The 19,880-nt window shown below is 52.9% G+C and overlaps 1 protein-coding gene across 12 annotated transcripts in view; it reads left to right on the forward strand.

Moving 5' to 3' along the window:
• Positions 1-19,880, forward strand: part of DNMT3A (DNA methyltransferase 3 alpha) — a 109,275-nt gene that overhangs the window by 14,772 nt on the left and 74,623 nt on the right. For 9 of the 12 annotated variants that reach the window (XR_003721836.2, XR_003721835.2, XM_015111837.3 and 6 more), the window contains exon 2: positions 13,212-13,460. Coding sequence is in view for 4 of the 12 variants with exons in the window: in XM_015111837.3 (XP_014967323.1) it covers positions 13,398-13,460 (63 nt within the window). In the remaining 8 variants the exon portion in view is untranslated. Of the gene's footprint in view, positions 1-12,735; positions 13,035-13,211; positions 13,461-19,880 lie in introns of those variants that run through there. The other 3 variants (XM_077960002.1, XM_015111838.3, XM_077960007.1) reach the window with 2 other exon arrangements.

Here is a 19,880-nt window from a genome sequence, read left to right on the forward strand (position 1 = left end):
GGAGGTGGAGATGCCAGAGGCAGGTGGACACGCTCCAGGGGATCTACCAGGTTATTGTGCCACAGACACAAGAGGTACAAAGGGCCTGGAGGGAATAGGGGGTCGAGAGAAGCCCAAGGACCAGGTACCTGCTGGATGTGAGGATCCAGGGGAAAGGTGGGACCTGTTTTCTCCAGGGTTGGGGGCTTAGGCAGCTGAAGGGAGGGGAGTGTTACTTCCACATAGAGGGAAAAGCCAGAAGATAGAGCCAGCTCTGAAGGAAGCATGTTCTGGAAGAGTAGGATTTTAGGCAACTGCAGATCATCCAGTTGGGATGAAAATAAATAGAGATGGAGCCCCTTGCAGAAGGAGGCCTATGTGACTTATGCCCAGGTGTCTTAGAGGAAGAACATTTAGAGGAAAGCTGAAGGTAGAACATGACCTTTGAGGAGCGCCCACCGTGCAGAAGTGGGATCAAGACTCCCAGCCAGCCCCAGAGACAGAGCTGTGGAATCTGAGGCTGGAGACCCAGGAGCCACACGGAGTCACACGGAGCCACATGGAGCCACAGCTGGGAGAGAACACAGGGAAGGTGGTTGCTGGGGAGCTCCAGAAGCAGGGTCTCCTTTCACTCCAGGGCCCAGCCCCACAATAGCACTCAAGAAATGGCTGTTGAGTGAGTGCTTGAAGCAGGGAATGATTAGCTGGCCAGGATGTTGAATTGAGCTCAAGGGCCATGAGGATGGAAAAAGGCCCTTTGGGGCCATGGGTGACTGTATCCGTCAGGGTCCATTCAGGGGAAAGAAACTACATGGTGATTGGAACAAGGAAAGTTTCACATAACGAATTATTAACTCTAATTGGATTAGAATAATGAGGAATTGGCTAGGAAGAAGTAAAAATAACTCCAAAGAATACAAAAATAATAACTATGAGAACAGCCCCTACCTCTAGGGTTGCCACAGAGTGCCCAAGGAAGAGGCCCTGCAAGGGCTGAGATCCAGACCTTGATGGAGAGGGTGTGGCTATGGCTCTCTGGATGGCAACGTCTCTGTAACTGCCATGTTGGCAGAACTTGCTGGAAATTCACCCTCTGGAATTTACTGGAAACCCATCTTTTTGGGTCCCAAGGAGAGTTGTTTGTGGGAGGTATCTTGCTGGAAGCACACCGCTGCCAAGTTTTCCCAGGAGAGTGCTGGGTGAAGCTCCTGGCTGTTGGGTATCCTGACTGACATGTGTTGCTGGAGCCAGGTACTGGAGAAGCTGTCTGCATTGCAAGAGCCTGGCACTCCTGCAGGAGCTGGGCACTGGAAAGCTGCATGCCGTAGGGACTGGGTGCTGGAGAAGCTGCAACAGCACAGGAGCTGGGTGCTGGGAAGCTTCATATCTGGCAAGACCCTGATGCTGGAAAGCGCCCATGCAGCAAGATCTGACTGCTAGAGAAGTTGTATACAATGCAGGAACCTAACAAGAGCACATCGGGTCTAGAAAGGAAACCCGCTTCCTCCTTCAATGCCTCTTCAGTGCCCTCCACAGTTGTGCCAGCTGACAAAGGAAAAGTAGTTAAAGGGCCCAGCTCCATCTTCACAACACAGGTAATGATGGGCGAATAAATTGATAACTGGCTCAGTTTACCCCTTTGGCTACACAGCTTCTATTTGCACCTTTTTACAACATCTGAACTGCCATACAAAAACGAACAACTAGATGTCTACCTCTCAAGACAGTTATCCTTCTTATGAAATTCTCACCCTTTTCCCAGAGATCCCCAACCATCACTCTATCAATCCCTGGCTATAATAACTTCTCAAAGTCAGTCACAGTCCCACTGAATTAGGTAACATAATTGTTACCTAAACACTAGATTATAAAGTTGACTGTCAACAGCTTGCATAGAAAACAATGGGAAGGAGAAAAAAAGAAGAAAATGGTTACCATATTGCACACACACACACACACACACATACACACATCTCAAGTTAATAGAAAGTGTGCAAAACCACTAGAGGCCTGCTGTCTGCATTTGTTCACAAGGCTACACTTGCTACTGGCTTCCTTGTCTTCTTATCCCATTCTGTATTTCCTCCACACTCAGCCAGAGCCTTAGCAGGTCATGCTTCTTTTACTTGGTGGAGTAGCCCAAACCCTCATTCCCAAAGGACCTGAATCCTTAGTTATCCCACTTTTGTTGTTGTTGTTGTTACCATAACTTTCCATTCAGCTTTCCTTTGGGCATGGAAGTTCTTAAGAGGTGCCTGAGAGAATTCGCTGGGTTCCAGACATAGTCTTGCTTGGCTCTGTGGCTGATCAGCAATCCAGTTTTCTCCTTGGTAACTAGGATCAATCACTCCAGACAGTGGTGTAACTCCTTTTCTCCACTGTCAGTTCGGTGGCGTTAGGAGTTGGAGAAAGCCAAGCGGGCGTGGGGTGTCTCCTTTCCCAGGGAAAGCACTGTGATATGTCCCTGGAGGGAGCATTCTCCCCCGAGGACGAAGACAGTCAGCATCCCCAGAGGGTTTCAGAGTTGTGGGGTGGGGGAACAGGGCCGTGCGTAGGGGGGCTAAGTGATAGAGGCTCTGGAGCTGGCAGCTGTGGACCATTCTGTAGAGAAGGTTGGAAAAGTAGAGAAACGTGCAGATGACCGTGGGCCACTTCTGCTGGGGATGATAAAATCAGACCCATGCTGGTCGCTGCCAGACCCTATCCAGGACCACGTGTCTGATCCTCACATGGACTCTCAGCCTGGCCACGCTGTGCCCCTGACTCCCAGGCCCCAGGCCGTGGGAAGCCCATCTGACCCACAGCACGTGTGACCCCTAGACAGGGCTTCTCCTGGCTTGCAGCACTTGGAAATGGGTGCTGCCTTACGGAAGTCTGTGTTGGCTCATTTTGGCTCCTGAGAACAACTTCGGCTCCTTAACAGCGTCTATTTTAGGTATAAATCTCCCCCCGCTCACTTTTGGGGCTGTGTCATGGCAACCATTAGTGTGAGCAAAGGAGTCTGACTCAGACTCCCATGTGGCCGCCGTAGTGGCAGCAGGTTTGGTGTGATCATAAGTGCTTCTGCTGGTGGTGCCAGTGCTGGTGGTGCCATGGCCTCGAGAGTGGTGTGAGAGCCACAAGCCGTCTTATTGTGACTCTAGAGCCAGATAAATGGGCTTTGCAGAGGGCAGGACTGCTGGCCTGTCACCAGTGGCTTTTGGTATTCTATGGACAGCTGGTGGTTTGGGTGCAAGTGATGTTGCGGAAAGTCAGGGCGATGGAATAGTGATGGCATCTCGCTGGAAAATGGCACCAAGACCTCCCTCCCTCTCCCTCCTCCTTATCCATCCCCAGTCTTATGACCACGAGAGGCTGTGACAGGAGGGGGAAGAGTCGACAGATAGACATCTCCGTCTAGGAGGTCTCCTCCGCTTTCTCCTGGCCCCCAGCTGAGCCCCACCCTAGCAGATGATTGGGGCACAAGAAGCTCTGCTGCCTTCTGTCACCCGCAGGACCCATTTGCACCTCCTCCTAAGCTCAAGTAGGAAGTTTAGCCATGGGACTGTTATCTGTGGGCCAGGGTCACCCCAGAGGCACAAACGGTTGATCATGGCGCTGGCTCTGAGATCTGTGTTTAGTGCGCCCATTCATGACCAAGAACTGCCACATTTGCAAGGGGTCCCGAGTTACATGGACCTGGATTCCTAATCCTGCCCTGGGGCTTTCCGGCTGTGCTACCCTAGAGAGACACTAAACCTCTTTAAGCCTCCGTGTCTTCTATAAAATGGGGATAACAATAGGACCTGCTTCATAGGATTGTTTTGAGGATTGAACAGGACAGTGCATGTTCCTTAGCACAGTGCCTGGCACATGGTAGGTGCTCAGGAAATAGCTGCATGAATGAATGAGTGAATGACCACTGCATTGGGCAGGGCGTTGAATACTGTGATTAGAAAGCTGCAGTGCCCTCCTTCCCCGCTCCCGCTGCAGACAAGCCTGACCAGGAAAGAGAGATTGACTGGAAACTTTGTTTTCTGGCCAGCCTGTGCCCAAAGTTAATATAGATCTGCAGCAGTCACATGCTGATTGTGGATTGTGAGAGAGGGAGTGGAGAGCTGTGAGCTTCTGAGTGGGACGGACCTGGACTGTGTCTGGCTCCACCCCTTACCCACTGTGTGACCTTGGGCAGTTTTATTAATCTCTCCATACCTCATTATTCTCATCTGGAAAATGGGGATAAAAATAGTACCCACTTCAAAGGGTTGGGGTGAGGTGTGAGGATTAATGAGATGTTGACATTGTAAAGCTCTGCTCACGGGGCCTGGCATGTCAGAGGAGCTTAAGTACAAGCTCCTGCCTGAGCGAAGGCCACTTAGAGGAACTCCAGGGATTTCAAGAAAGGAGAGAAATCTGCGGGCTGGTTGAGTCTGAGAGTAATCATCGTTAAGATTTATTGAGTACTTTCTCTGTGCCAGGCGCTCTTGGAAGCATTTTTAGGGCATTCCGTTTTAATTTTCACAGCAGCGCTGTGAGCTGGAGAGTTCTTTCCCCCACTCTACAGCTGAGAAAACTGAGGCACAGTTTTGCCTCAGGCCACACAGCTGGTAAGATGTAAGGCCAGTGTTGGAAGCCCCGCAGTTGGCCTCCTAGAGAGCCCTGGAGGGGACTGAGATTGGCCTTTAGGTCAGGAGGGTGTCAGCCACAAGTCATAGACTCATACCAAAGTAGTGAAAGCTCACAGCACCCGGAAGTTCACAGATGTATGTCCCTGCCTCCAGAAACAGCAAGACCAGGGGCCCAGACAGTGCCTTCAATGCTTCATCCCTGTGTCTTCATCTCTGAGCTCTTCGTTCTCAGGCAGGCTCACCCACATGGCGGGAAGACAGCAGCCGGCAGCCCCTGACTCACATCGACCGTGTTAGCATCTTTCCATCGCATCGGTGAAAAGGTTCCAGGGAGGCCTCTGATTGGCTCTGCCTGGTCACATGCTCACCCCTTGCCTGGGGTGGGTGTTGAGGTCAGCACAGGCACAACCAAAACCCCTTGAGGAGCATTTCCCACCAGGAAGGAGGGGAAGGCGTCTAGGTAGAGCAGAATAACTAGAGTCCACTAGAGGAAAAGGAGAATTCAAGCAGAGGGAGGGAGAAAGACCTGCTGCAGAAATGCTCAGATATTTTTCAGCCATTCAGACAGAGAACTTGAGATGGAGAAGAAGGGGCTCTTGGGGTGAGAATATTGGGATCATGTTTGGTGGAGTGAGGATTTAGGTTTGTGGGCCATGACAGTTTTGATTTTGGAAGAGGATAATTATATGCAAGCCCTTGTTGAGGAGAGACTGTGGGGTGGCAGGGGGGCCAGAAGTCTCTCAATCTGAAGATGGAGAGGAGGCTCGGGTGGTCATCTCGGGGGTGCTGATGAGGCTGGGGTTGGTGAAGAAGTAGGGACGGCAGTGGGGACAGCGTGGTGCAGGGGAGCAGCCCTGAGGCTCCAGGAGTTGGTGGAGATGTGGCTCTTTGGTCTCAGAAAGGGCTGAGTGAGCGGGGGTTGTGGTGACGGATGCAGGCAGCACTGACTTGCACTGCCCATGGGCTGGATGCAGTGGGAATGATGCGTTTGTAGGATTAAACATTTCGTGAGGGTGGGGGGTGGAGAGGGAGGTACCAGTGTTGTAGCTGGTGATGGAACTCTGTGTGGGTGTGAGGAGCTGATGATGGTTATTCTGTGGGACGTGATGATTTCATAGAGCAACAGAGGTGGAAAGGCCTCAGCTACGCTCTTATTTATAGAGGAGGAAATGGAGGCCAAACGCAACTGATGGCTGCAGTTGGGATGTAAGCCCTTTCTCCCATCCCCACTCTCTCTGTTTAAAAATTCATTTTTATTTACTCACAGTAGTACATGCATATAATTTAAGAAGTCGAATAGTACTAAAACCTCCTAACAACATGCAGTGATTCCTTGCCTACTCCTACCCTTATCCTCTTCTCAGAGGCAACCGCTTTCGATTCTCTTAGCTGTTTCTTCCAGCAATTTTCATCTCATATTTCTGAGTAAAGTGCATATTTTTGATTCATCTGTTTAGACATTTTCCATTGATTTCCTATTTAGTAGATCCTCTTACGTGCCCAACCTTTCTACTCTTCAACCATCCTCCCTAAATATTGACAATACTCTTTTTATATTGTTTCAAAAAATTGTTGTTGGTTGTTTTGAGACAGGATCTCGATCTTTGCCCAGACTGGAGTGTGGTGGCACAATCACAGCTCCCTACAGCCTTGACCTCCTGGGCTCAAGCGATCCTTCCACATCAGCCTCTTGAGTAGCTGGGACTACAGGCATGTGCCACCACACCCTGCTAATTTTCTAAATTTTTGTAGAGACAGGATCCCCCTGTGTCACCAGACTGGTCCCAAGTGATCCTCCTGTCTTGGCCTCTCAGAGTGCTGGGATTACAGGCATGAGCCATCGTGTCCAGCCTCAAAAATGATTTGTGTATCTGGTTGCCAGAATAATGGCCCCCCTAAGATGGCCAGGTCCCCTAATCCCCTGGACCTGTGAATATGTCACCTTACATGGCAAAAGGGACTTTGCAGATGTGATTAAATTAATGACCTAGAGACGAGGGGATTATCCTGGATTATTTGGGTGGGCCCAGTGTAATCAGAAGGGTCATTAGAAGTGAAAGATGGAAGTAGTCAGAGCAGGAGATGTTGATGAGGCAGAGAGTACTGTGATGGGAAAAAGACTGTCCATTGCTGGCTTTGGAGTTGGAAGGGGACCATGTGGCAAGGAATGAGGGCAGCCTCTAGATGTTGCAAATGTCAAGGAAATGGATTCTCCTTAGAGCTTCCAGAAAAGAATGCAGCCCTGCCAACATCTTGAGTTTAGCCTAGTAAGGAGAATCTTTTTTTTTTTTTTTTTACTACTGACTTGCAGAATTGCAAGATAATGTGTTGTTTTAAGGCATTAATTTTGTGGTACATACAGAAGTAATTTGTGTGTACATACATGCATATATACATGTATACACACACACATGTTTAGTAAACCTACATACAGTGTTTATTTTATTATTTCAATGCAACTATTATTCACAGTTGAACCTTCTGGTATACTATAACGGTTTCTTTTTACTTTTTTTTCCTGAAGTTAATGATTACCTTGTTTTTCATCTGCCTTATTTTTTGTACCTGTTGCTAATTCCTACCACAACTTCTAATATAATTTAATTTTTCTGTAACAATACTGTTACCTTAGGTCTTCTTTTTCTTTTTCTCGTTTAAACTGACACATAATAATTGTGCATATCTATGGGGTACAATGTGATGTTTTAATACATGTATACATTGTGTAATGATCAAAACAGGGTAGTTAGTATATCCATCACCTCCAGCATTTATCACTTCTTTGTAGTGGGCCTACCGCACTTTCTAATAGCCATCAGTATTGCTTTCCACACGGGCAATCACAGCAGGTAAAAGATGTTTCAGTTCCATTTTTTAAGTTATCTATCCTCTTTCACTCTGGGCTGGTTGCTTTCTAGGCACATTGTAGCTGATGTTCTGTGACTTCCTTTTGTGGTCATCTTTGGAATTCCCATTACTTTCTGGTTGGAATCTCTGTTTTCTGGCTTTCGTGTCCTCTTCTTGCGTGGCTCACTCCCCTCATTAGAGTACATCTTCCAGGACACACATCTGTCCATATCAAAATCCATTCATGGCTGGGCACGGTGGCTCACGCCTTTAATCCCAGGACTTTGGGAGGCCAAGGCAGGTGGATCATCTGAGGTTAGGAGTTTGAGACCAGCCTGGCCAACATGGCAAAACCCTGTCTCTACTAAAAATGAAAAACTTAGCCAGGCATGGCGGTGGACACCTGTAATCCCAGCTACTTGTGAGGCTGAGGCAAGATAATTGCTTGAACCCAGGAGGCAGAGGTTGTGGTGAGCTGAGATTGTGCCACTGCACTCCAGCCTGGGCTAGAGAGCAAGGGTCCAAGAGAGAGAGAGAGAGAGAGAGAGAGAGAGAGAGAGAGAGAGAGAGAGAGACAGAGACAGAGACAGAGAGGAAGGAAGGAAGGGAGAGAGGGAGGGAGGGAGGGAAGGAGGGAGGGAGGGAGGAAGGAAGGAAGGAAGGAAGGAAGGAAGGAAGGAAGGAAGGAAGGAAGGAAGGAAGGAAGGAGGGAAGGAAGGAGGGAAGGAATCTATTCAGTTCCTGGGTTTAGATAGCAGAGTATGGCCACGAGCGATACCTGTAGTTTTGTCAGGTAAAAAGACAGTTGGACAGCAGAGGGCATGGTGATGACGGCACTAGTGCCCTAGTCTCAGTGGGAAGGCTGACCCTCTCTGGCTCATGCCAGGTGACTGGCGTGTGGCCTCTTTTCCCCTCCATCCTGGAGCCTCCCCTCCCATCTCTCCTGTGCTGTATCTTCTGCGTATTAGAGGACATCGTCCTGTCCTTCCTGGGAAAGGAGCGTGGGGCCTGATATGTCTGAAGATGTCTTTACTGGGGCCCAGCGCGGTGACTTACGCCTGTAATCCCAACACTCTGGGATGCTGAGGTGGGAGGATCACTTGAGCCCAGGAGTTCAAGACCAGCCTGGGCAACATAGTGAGACCCCATGTCTATTTAAGAAAAAAAAATGGCGCCTTGCGTGGTGGCTCATGCCTGTAATCCCAGCACTTTGGGAGGCTAAGGCTGGTGGATCACGAGGTCGGGAGATCAAGACCATCCTGGCTAACATGGTGAAACCCCGTCTCTACTAAAAATACAAAAAATTAGCCAGGTGTGGTGGTGGCTGCCTGTAGTCCCAGCTACTTGGGAGGCTGAGGCAGGAGAATGGGATGAACCCGGGAGGCAGAGGTTGCAGTGAGCCAAGATCACACCACTGCACTCCAGCCTGGGCAACAGAGCAAGACTCCATCTCAAAAAAAAAAAAAAAGAGAGAGAGAGAAAATTTTAATAAAGGGCCAAGCGTGGTGACTCACGCCTGTAATCCCAGCACTTTGGGAGTCTGAGGCAGGCGGATCACGAGGTCAGGAGATTGAGACCATCCTGGCTAACACGGTGAAACCCTGTCTCTACTAAAAATAGAAAAATAATTAGCCGGGTGTGGTGGCAGGCGCCTGTAGTCCCAGCTACTTGGGAAGCTGAGGCAGGAGAATGTTATGAACCCCTGAGGTGGAGCTTGCAGTGAGCGGAGATTGCACCACTACACTCCAGCCTGGGCGACAGAGCGAGGCTCCATCTCAAAGAAAAAAAAAAGAAAATGTCTTTATTTTATTCTCACACTTAAATGATAATTTGGCTGAAAATAATTCTAATTGGAAGATTGTTTTAAGATTTGGTTTATTCTTTAATAATTTTGGCTGGGCACAGTGGCTCACACCTGTAATTCCAGCACTTTGGGAGGCCAAGGCGGGTGGATCACTTGAGGTCAGGAGTTCAAGACTAGCCTGGCCAATGTGGCGAAACCCCATCTCTACTAAATACGAAAATTAGCCGGGAGTGGTGGTGCACGCCTGTAATCCCAGCTACTCGGGAGGCTGAGGCAGGAGAATCGCTTGAACCCAGGAGGCGGAGGTTGTGGTGAGCCGAGATTGCAGCATTGCACTCCAGCCTGGGCAACAAGAGCCGAAACTTCGTCTCAATAAATAAATAACCTTCCTCTCCTTGGTTTTGATATATCATCTTTGTTTTCAGCTGTGCCAAGTGACTCTTTTCAAAGACCCCCTATTTTATGCCCTCCAGTGACTACAGATAAACCTTCAGACTTGTAGAGGAGGGTCTAGGAATTCATTTCTCTCACTCAGCCTCTCGTTTCTCACACACGCATCCTCTTCAGCCCTAGTCCCAGAGTACCTGATGCTATCATATAAGCATCTGTTGAAGACTGTGTTATATATCAGTATTCACACGCCTGTCTGAAATTTGGCTGTCACAAGTCTGCTTTCCAGATTCTACAATTTTGTTGGTGGTATTCCTTCTCTTGTTCAGCCTAATCTTGTAATTTTATGTCTTCTTAAAAAATCTTTTGGCCAGGTGTGGTGGCTCATGCTTGGAATCCCAACACTTTGGGAGTCTGAGGTGGGAGGATCCTTTGAAGCCATGTGTTCAAGACCAGCCTGGGCAACATAGGGAGACCCTGTTTCTACAAAAAAAAAAAAAGCCAGGAGGTGTGGTGGTACACGTCTGTAGTCCCAGCTACTCGGGAGGCTGAGGCGGGAGGCTCACTTGCACTTGAGCCCGGGAGCTTGAGGCTGCAGTGAGCTGTGATACTGCCACTGCATCCAGCCTGGGTGACAGAGCAAGAACCTGCTCTAAACAAACAAACAAAAGATGTTTCTACTGCACTGAATTTAGAAGGTAGTGAGCCTTGGTATGCATATTCAAAGCTTTCAGTTCTTTTTCCGCAACAGTTTTATAGTTGAAGCAGTGGAGATGGTGATCCTATCAGCTGTGATATGAAGATGTTTTCATGGTGGGATTCCTTGAAATTTTTTAAGTGGCTGTTACAAACATTATTCAGGATCACTGTGGATTCTAAAAGGAGGAAATAAAAGCTGCTTTTCATGGTGGTAGCATTCTTAGCAAGGGTTTTTTGGTGGCGGTGGTGGTTGCAGTGCAGCCTTTGGCCCAGGTCGGGAGAACGCTTTGGTACTGGAAGCAGCCAGAGCTGTGCGATGGAAGGACCGGAGTGGTGGACGCCTGCTGCTGTGTTGGGACTGTGGGCCCAGGAGAGCCCACTCCCCATGGCTGGGCTGCCTGAAGGAAGAATGAAGCCTCTAAGGGTAGATTGGCAGTGCTATGTCAAGGTCTGGGACCTTGGCCACCAACTGGGGCCCCCTAGAGTTGTATAGTGCATGGCCTGCCCACACACGTACTGGAGCATTTTAGATGATGGGGGTGATTTTGAGGGACTGCTACTGACAGGGCTGGTCCATTGAGCAACACAAAAGGGTTGACCCAGGTCAGCTGCGTTTTCTGTGAGGACAGTTTCTGTAGCTCAGATGTCAGAGTCTTGGGTGGAGGAAGGGGAGGAAGAAGAGAATCTTCCTTTCCTTTCCTTTGCTTTCTGGGGTGTCTGCCCTTGGGGCCAATGCCCTGTGAGTTTCTGCTTTTCCCTCCAGCTTCCTTCGTCTCCCTACTGGGAGCCAGAGCTTCTCTGAGCCTCGCCACACCCGTGGCAGCACAGATGCCCTCTGGCTGTCTCTAAGCCTAGGACAGCATCAAGACAACCCCCCTGCCCCACTTCCTTTGTGCCTGGGTCTCCCCCGAACTCCATTTGGGGTGCCCTGTCCTTGTCAGCCCCTCATGTGTCCACTGGGCCTTGGGGCTGCAACAGCTTCCGTGGCCAGTCAGAGCTATTAATAGAAGGGGTCCTGCTCTCCCGTTTCATTGGTGGGGAAACTGAGGACTGGGGAAGCCTCCATCAGGAGTAGGTCCCACCCTTACGGACTTCGGGCTCAACGTTCTTTCCAACCAGACTCTGCCCCTCTTAGCTTCTGACCCTTTTGAAGGTTTTGGTTTTGGGGTGGCTGGAGATGTCTGTGGTAACAAATGGGAGTGGGGCTTGACAGGGAATCATTGGCTGCTAAGGGCTGGGAGCCGTGCGCTTCTGAGTTGGACCAGTTCTCTGCTGGGATCTTCAGAGTTGCTTCTGTGGTGTGTGTTGGGGGACGTGAACCCAACCCCTCAGAGCTTTAGTGTCAGAGAGATCTGGGTTCATGCCTCCGATGGGTCCTGGCCTTGTCGATCTTAGCGTCACCTGTAAACTGGGCACAGCACAGCAGCTGCCTGGATGCAGAGCACGAGCCAGGCCCTGAGTGGCATGTGGCCCGTGGAGCTGCTCTCCGCTGCCGTTCACCTTCTCAGGGACCCTGGGCAGCAAACCTTCGTGGGGGTATGGGGAATGGACCCAGTGCACCTGGGCTGCCTCAGGGCTCAGCTGTGGGGCAGGCCCACTTCCAGCCTTTCTGGGTTGATCTGATGGAACCCTTCCTGTCCTGGCCCTGAGAAGCTCCTCCCGCCAGCTCCTTCCTCCCACTACCCCCTGGCAGAGCCAGGGCTGGGGCACCCACTCCCAGGCAACAATGCACCCCTGGAGAAAGGGGCTGGGCCTGTGGGAGAGCCGAGCCTGCGCTGTCTCCCGGTCCTGGTTTTCCAGGGAGCCCTGGGTGGAGGGGGATGGGAGGAGAAGGCCAGGAGGGAGGGGGAGCTGGGGAAGCAGAACCAGGAACTGGAAGGGGAAGGGTGTGGGTGGGCCCAGATCCAGCCTGCCTCCCTCTCTCCCTCGCCTGCCAATCCCCTCCTGGGCCCTGGCACACTCGAGGCAGGGGCTTGGCGGCCGCCTCCTCCCGGGGTGGGGAGCAGGGGAGCTCTTGTGTGTCTCTGAGTGAGGGGGCTGAGGCAGCAACACCCCCACCCCAGCTGTGGCCTGAGCTGCAGGCTTTGTTATTTCACTGGCTTGAGGCCTACACCTGGAGCAGAGGGAAGAAAAGCCCCTAAAACTCAGCCATGTGGGTTCAGAGGACCCCTCAAGCCCACCAGCTCTGCAGGCAAATGGGGCTGGTACATGGGGTGGGGGAGAGAGCAGCCTCACTCCTGCCTCAGTGTGGCCGTGACCTGTGGCCTTGGCCGTGGCCGTGGCCGTGGCCGTGACGGTGGCCTCGGCCTCTCCCTCCTAGGCCAGAGCCAATCAGGCCTGCAGCCTGAGCTCAGACCTCAGCTTTCTCTGGGCCCAGGCGCCGGTCCTGAAGTGAGGTGACATTCATTTCATTACATCCTGTGACTGCACTCACTTCCTCCACGTGGCGGGAGGTGTGGGGGTGGGGGTGAGGACAGATTAGAAGGAAAATGTAGCTGGGCTGGGGGCCTCTGGGGGAGGTTGGGATTTCCCAGGGGCTGGTTGGGGTGGGAGGGAGGATGCGGGAAGCTTTCAAAGGAGAGAGCGGCTGTGAATGAAGAGAAGGGAAGAGGCGGAGGCAGCTGGAGGTCCCAGAAGTGGCACCCATTGGCCACCGCGACACGGAGGGGAGACTGCTGCCACCTCCAAGGCTCTCAGAGGCTGCTGGGGTAGGAGGTGGCCCTGAGGGGAGCCTGCCTCGGTTTCCCTGCTCTGTGGGGTGCTGGTGAGGCCGGGAGGAGGAGCAAGACCCCAGGCCTCCTAGGCCAGGTGTGGCCCTGGGCTGAGGGCCTGACCCAGGGAGGGTGGGGTGCTCTGCCTCACTGATCCTCTTCTCTCCTCCACAGGTGGAGCCATCGAAGCCCTCACCCACAGGCTGACAGAGGCATTGTTCACCAGAGGGCTCAACACCAGGATCTATGTTTAAGTTTTAACTCTTGCCTCCAAAGACCACGATAATTCCTTCCCCAAAGCCCAGCAGCCCCCCAGCCCCACGCAGCCCCAGCCTGCCTCCCAGCGCCCAGCCGCCCGCCATGCCCTCCAGCGGCCCCGGGGACACCAGCAGCTCTGCTGCAGAGCGGGAGGAGGACCGAAAGGTGAGCAGTGGGCTCTGCTGGGGACCCTCTGGCCTGGGAGAGGGAGAGCCCTGTCCCCACGTGATGACAGCCAGCTCCTCATACTGAGCGCGTGACCACATCACTCAGTGCTCACGACGGGGTGTGGGACCATCACATCCCTGTTTGGGTAATGAGGAAACGGAGGCTTGCAGAGGTTCGATTCTGGTGGTGGAGCAGGCATTTGGCTCCAGGACCCAGGCTTTTAACCACCATGGCATTTGCACAGTGGCTCAAAGCCCAGGTCTGTGCCATTGTGAGGCCGAAGAGTCCAGAACGTGGATTCCTTCTCAGACCCGCCTCTTACTAGCCGTGAGCCTTCAGGTGAATCACTTTCTCTCTTAGCTGCCTCTGTTTCCTTAAGGTGTTCAGTAGCTTCTAGGGGGCCAAAGACAAGTTCTGGGGTGGGGCACAGTAAACACGACTCCGCGGGGGCCCACCCTCCCACACGGACGGAGGCACAGGCTGGGCTCAGTGTGGCGCCAGCACACTTTGGAGATGGTGATTTCCTGTCCCTGCCCCCCACCCCAGACTCCAAGTGAATGTAGCTGGGTGATCTTTGGTATGGCTTTTAGCCACGGAGCTGGTGACCTCCATGTTTTCAGAATCTAGTTGGGGGTGGCCTCTCCACCCTTCTGCTGAACTCCAGGTTGTGCCTGAATCAGTCAGAGGAGATTACATCAGACTGACGGGAGTCCCTGCTGGGTCCCCACAGGCTGCCTTGGGACCTTACCAAGCTGTGTCCCCATGATAGGAAAAGCTACCCCTTAACCCCCAGCACTGGACTGTGTTGCCCTCTGTCAATGGAATGGTGAACTCACTGCCACCCTCCAGGGGATCTTATGATGGCCATAGGCCTTCCTGGCATGTCTATCTGCTGTGCCTCTGTCCACAGTCCCCTCTGCCTGCTCCCCTTCCCCTGAGTAGCGCTGGACATTGTGATGCTTGGTGGTGTCTGGGAGTAACCGGGCATGCTCATGGGGGCAGCAGTTGGTTCTTTTGCAACAAAGGTGGACAGCTGGCACCAGCTGTGGGGGCCCTGGGCACTCTGGGGCTAGAGGCAGCCAGGCACCCTACCTGAAGGGCGTCAGCTCTGAGACCTCCCTCTCGCATGCTCAGCTCCTTCCCAGGTTTACTCATTCTTCAGAGTGTGTTTCTGTTTCCTAGTTTTCCATCGGTGGTTCTGTTTGGTCCTTGGGGACAACTCTTGAGACAAATGGGGCAGGGACAGATGGCCCTAGTTTACAGATGAGGAAGCTGAGCCCCGCTGGGCAGTGGCACGTCCAGATGAGGGCCTATTCTCCTGTCTCCCAGGCCCGAGCCCTTCCCACAGCCCTACCTGCATAGGTCCCGCTAGGGACACACGTATACATCCCAGGAGTGCGCATGATGCTCAGGGACCTGCCTTCCCAGCCCAGCACCCTGTAGAGCGCCACGGGGGTGTGTGCACCCAGTCAGGCAGAGCAGGCCAGAAGGCCAGCACACACTGCGGCCCACTGGGCAGGGCGCCCAGGTGACTGATCAGTCTCTCCCCTCTGAACCCATGGGAAAAGAACTAATAGTCCTGGATACCTGTGGACCCCTAGGCTGCTCCCCTTCAGGACTCAAGCAGCATGAAGACCCAGGCCCTTCAGCCATAGACACCTGCAGTGCCTGTGCTCTGGAGTGGCAGCTGTGGCCACGTCTGACTCCCTCCCCTTTTTGGGCCTGGCTTGCTTTCTCTGTCGGATAAGGTGACCCTGAGCCTCGCCCCACTCCGGGTCCGATGTCCTGACAGTTGCTGACGCAGCTCCCCATCAATGCACTGGCAGTCACTGGTCAGCTGCTCCCCACAGGTGGGGTGGTGGGGACAGCTGGGACAAACTCCTCCTGTTACTGGACTGTACTCCCACGCCGCTGCTGCTGCTCTGGGCTGTGGAGCCCCAGGCCCCCGCCGATGGCCTGCAGCAGGTCAGGATCTGCATTATAATAGTTCAGGATTGAGAAGCAGCGCTGGACCAGGAGTCAGAAATCTCAGGTCCTAGTCCTGAGTATGCCACTTACTGGAGATGTGACTTCAGGGCATCTGGGCTTGTGTTTGCTCAGCTGGAAAATGGGGATAGTGACTCCAGCCTTGCCTGTTTTACAGGGTGGTTGTGGAAGTCAGATGAGGTCATGGGCATGGAAGTGACCTGCAGACAGCAAAGTCTGGTCCAATTATGAGGGATTACGATTGCTATTATTATCTACCCATAGTAACTGCTCTGGCTCAAGCGGCAGCAAACACACACCCAGCCCTAGATCCTAGTGCTGATAGAGTGTGCACACTCACATACTGGCAGGCAGGGGTCATGCCAAAAGATGGCAGCAATCTGGATAGACAAGGGCCGGGCCATAGCCAGGCCTCCTCCCCAGCCTCCCACGCCTACACTACGCATGCTGGCTCACCTGGCACACTTCCCTGGCACCTCTGGGCTGGCTCCAGCACCTCCAGGGAGCCGCCTAGGGAGGGTGGGGAGAGACACTGACAGCCACCACAGCAGCCCATGAAAGCCAGGCCTGCGGCAGGGGTGCTGGTAGCTGCAGAGGGGAAGACACAGGCTTGGTCTGCAGCCCAGTGAGCCTGGCACAGGTGCCAGGGGCACTATGCACGAAGGAACTGTTTGGCAAGCCAGATGGAAGGGGTGTGACCAACCACTGGCCCTTCCACCGCCTGGCCCCATGTGGCCCTCTAGCCTCTGCCCCCCCTCTCCCCACCGCCCCCGGCCACGCCTCCATGCACCTTTCACTCCAGCCCCACTCCCATGCTTCCTGGAGTCTCCAGGTCTTTGTTTATGCTGCTCCCTCTGCCGCGTGGGCTCTTTCCCTAATCTCTTCTCCTCCCTGGTCAAAGCCTCAAAGCCCAGGCTGTAGTCGGCCTCGTATTACCGTTTGCAGGGGACCAGTGGTTCTCAAAGTGGGATCCCCAAACCAGCAACTTCAGCATCACCTGGGAAGGCGAAGCTCAGGCCCCTCTCCAGACCTGCTGAGCCAGAACTCGGGGCATGGGACCCAGCCGAGCACCTTCTAACCATCCCTCCAAGGGATACTGTTGCACACAGATGTTGAGAACTACTGGTGTAGATAACTTCTGCCCACTGCTAGCCTGGAGGATAGGGCCATGGCCCTTTTCTTCCATGTGAATCCCCAGGACCTGGAATAGCACAGAGTAGATGCTCGGGAATTTTTTTTTTTTTTGAGACAGAGTCTCACTCTGTCGCCCAGGCTGCAGCGCAGTGGCACGATCTCGGCTCACTGCAAGCTCCGCCTCCTGGGTTCACGCCATTCTCCTGCCTCAACCTCCTGAGTAGCTGGGACTACAGGCGTCCGCCACCATGCCCGGCTAATTTTTTTGTATTTTTAGTAGAGACAGGATTTTTTTTGTATTTTTAGTAGAGACAGGGTTTCACTGTGTTAGCCAGGATGGTCTCGATCTCCTGACCTCGTGATCTGCCCACCTCAGCCTCCCAAAGTGCTGGGATTACAGGCGTGAGCCACCATGCCCAGCCATTGCTCAGGAAATATTTTACGGATAGGACGAAAAGGAAAATGAGAGTGGCCAAGACTCTCCCACAGGAGAATAATCCCGGAGCCCAGGATCAGGGAGGCAGAGTGCAGAACTGTGGGTGATGGGCTGAGGCAGCCATGCTGTGGCTGGGAGTGTACAGAGTGGCCTGTGTGTGTCCCCCTGGCACCTGCCGCCTACCCTAGCTGCCATCCATATGGTGGGCAGAGCGGGGCTGCTTGGGGAGATGGGGAGGGGGCAGGCCGAGCTCTGGGGCTGTGGTCAGGGCGAGTCAGCTGGTAAATGTTGCCACAGCAGAGGGAGGGGGCTGGCCTCGTGGAGGGTAGGTGGGGAGGCAAGCAGTGGGGAGGCTGAGAGCTTAGAGGGGAATATGGAGCAGAGGACGGGGGAGGGGGCAGAGGGAGCAGGACAGGGGATGAAGAGCAGTCCAAGGGCCACCTCAGATCCCCAAATATCAATCAGAGGGGAGTCCAGAGCCCCAGGCCAGGCTCCTGGTCTCAATGTCACCCCCTTTCCTCTGGCCTCAGAAACACAATGGCTAAGATGCATTGAATACTGACTCTGCTGGGCGCTATGTGCGTGCGTTATCTTACTCCATTCTTTTTTTTTTTTTTTTTTTTTTTTTTTTTTTTTTTTTTTGAGACGGAGTCTTGCTCTGTCACCCAGCCTGGAGTGCAGTGGCACAATATCAGCTCACTGCAAGCTCTGCCTTCCTATTTCACACCATTCTCCTGCCTCAGCCTCCTGAGTAACTGGGACTACAGGTACCCGCCACGCCCAGCTAATTTTTTGTATTTTTTTTAGTACAGACGGGGTTTCACCATGTTAGCCAGGATGGTCTAGCTCTCCTGACCTCATGATCCGCCCGCCTCAGCCTCCCAAAGAGCTGGGATTACAGGCGTGAGCCACTGTGCCGGGCCTATCTTATTTAATTCTTATAATTGACCTATAAGGTAGACACTATTATTTTCATCATTCTATCTTATTAAGGGCTAAACTGAAGCTCAGAGAGGTTAAGTCACTTGCCTAGAGTCACACAGCTTGTGAGTGGTAGTGCTGAGGCTGGAATGAGGCTGGCTTCTGTGCTCCTTAGGCTGTCTCCTGCATGAAGGGGGACGGGATGAACAGTGCCTCCTGGCGGTGATGCAGTGAGAATTCGTAGTCCTCCCCTGGACTTCTGCTGCAGGAGAAAGCCTTTCACCGCATAATAGCGCTCTTGCCCTTGGGCAGAAGCTGGGGGCACTTCATCTCCAGCAGGAACTGCACACAACACCTGTGTGTACAGGCACACACACCAGATTGAGGCACTGCTGCAGACACGCAGCTTCTTACCATTTCTTCCTGCCTCCTGCCCTTCTTCTTCCCTGCCTCTCCCTCTCTGGACATACCGCTCCTCTTTTCTTTTCTTCTCTTCCTCCCTCCCTTTCTTCAGACATAGGTACCTTTCCAGGTAGTTAGCACATAGCAGGGCTCCGCAAGGCTGCTGGATGAACTGAGTGACCGTACTTGGAGGGCCTAGTAGAGGGGTAGGAAGACATCAAGGTGGGTAAGCCATGCCTACCCTCCAGGGCTGGGTGGGGCCTGCTGGGCAGCTCCTCTGATCAAGCCTTCTCCTGCCCGTAGTGGAAGCTGCAGCTGGGGTGTATATTTGTGCTAGGGAAACACAGTAAGTATGTGTTTGCACGTGTGTGTGTATGTGTCTGTGGGCAGCATTGGGGCTGCGGTTCCTCCTTTCCCCTCCCCATCAAAGTCCAGCCCAGAGGCCTGGCAGCCACTGATTTCTCGTGGGCTCTCTCCGCTCTGGTCTCCAAGTGCAAGGGCCTCCATCCTTGGGTGGGGTCCCTGCCAGTTCCAGTGGCAGTCACTCTTGCTGGCCTCAGTCTGTCACCTGCTCCTGGGCACATTCTGCCTTTCTTGCACTCAGATGCCCCCACATGGTCACTTAGGGCTGGCTCTTTGCTTGACAATGGTTGCTGTAAGGTCATTTCAAAGAGCATCCTTCTTAGTACGTTTAAATAGCTACAGAAGAAGCCGCTGCACCCTCACCTCTTCAGAAACCCAGCCAGCGATAATGGCGCACACGCTGATCTCCGGGGAGTTAGGAGAGGCCTGGGCGCGCCCAGCAGGTTTGTGATAGAAACAGTGCCCATCCCTGAGCTGAGCAGGACCTACATTTTGGGCTTCAGATTCTCTAAAATTCTCTTTTTTTTTTTTTTTTTTTTGAGACGGAGTCTCGCTGTGTCTCCCAGGCTGGAGTGCAGTGGCGTGATCTCGGCTCACTGCAAGCTCCGCCTCCCGGGTTCACGCCATTCTCCCGCCTCAGCCTCCCAAGTAGCTGAGACTACAGGCGCCCGCCACCACGCCCGGCTAGTTTTTTGTATTTTTAATAGAGACGGGGTTTCACCATGTTAGCCAGGATAGTCTCGATCTCCTGACCTCGTGATCCACCCGCCTCGGCCTCCCAAAGTGCTGGGATTACAGGCTTGAGCCACCGCGCCCGGCCTAAAATTCTCTTAAATTGGACATTACAACATGTCAAATTTAGTTAACCTTGCAGTCAGTACAGTCTTGGGTGGGGGTTGTTTGGCCCCTGGAGACAGGCTTGTGTTGAAGCTGGACTCTGTCACGTGACTCGGCAACATGGCTGTGAGCAGGAAAACGGCTCCTAGTTGGCTTGAGAGGTTCAGACGAGATGGTGTGTGTGAGTGGTTAACACCGGGACATGGCATATGTTAAGTTAGCTTTGTAATTTATTTTGGATATCTACCTACCCATCCACCCACCCACCTACCTGCCTACCTACCTACCTACCTACCTGCCTACCCACACCTTGTGGTTTAGACCCACTGCCGCCCTAT

This window comes from Macaca mulatta, chromosome 13 (assembly GCF_049350105.2).
Source record: "Macaca mulatta isolate MMU2019108-1 chromosome 13, T2T-MMU8v2.0, whole genome shotgun sequence".
Taxonomy (NCBI): domain Eukaryota; kingdom Metazoa; phylum Chordata; class Mammalia; order Primates; family Cercopithecidae; genus Macaca; species Macaca mulatta.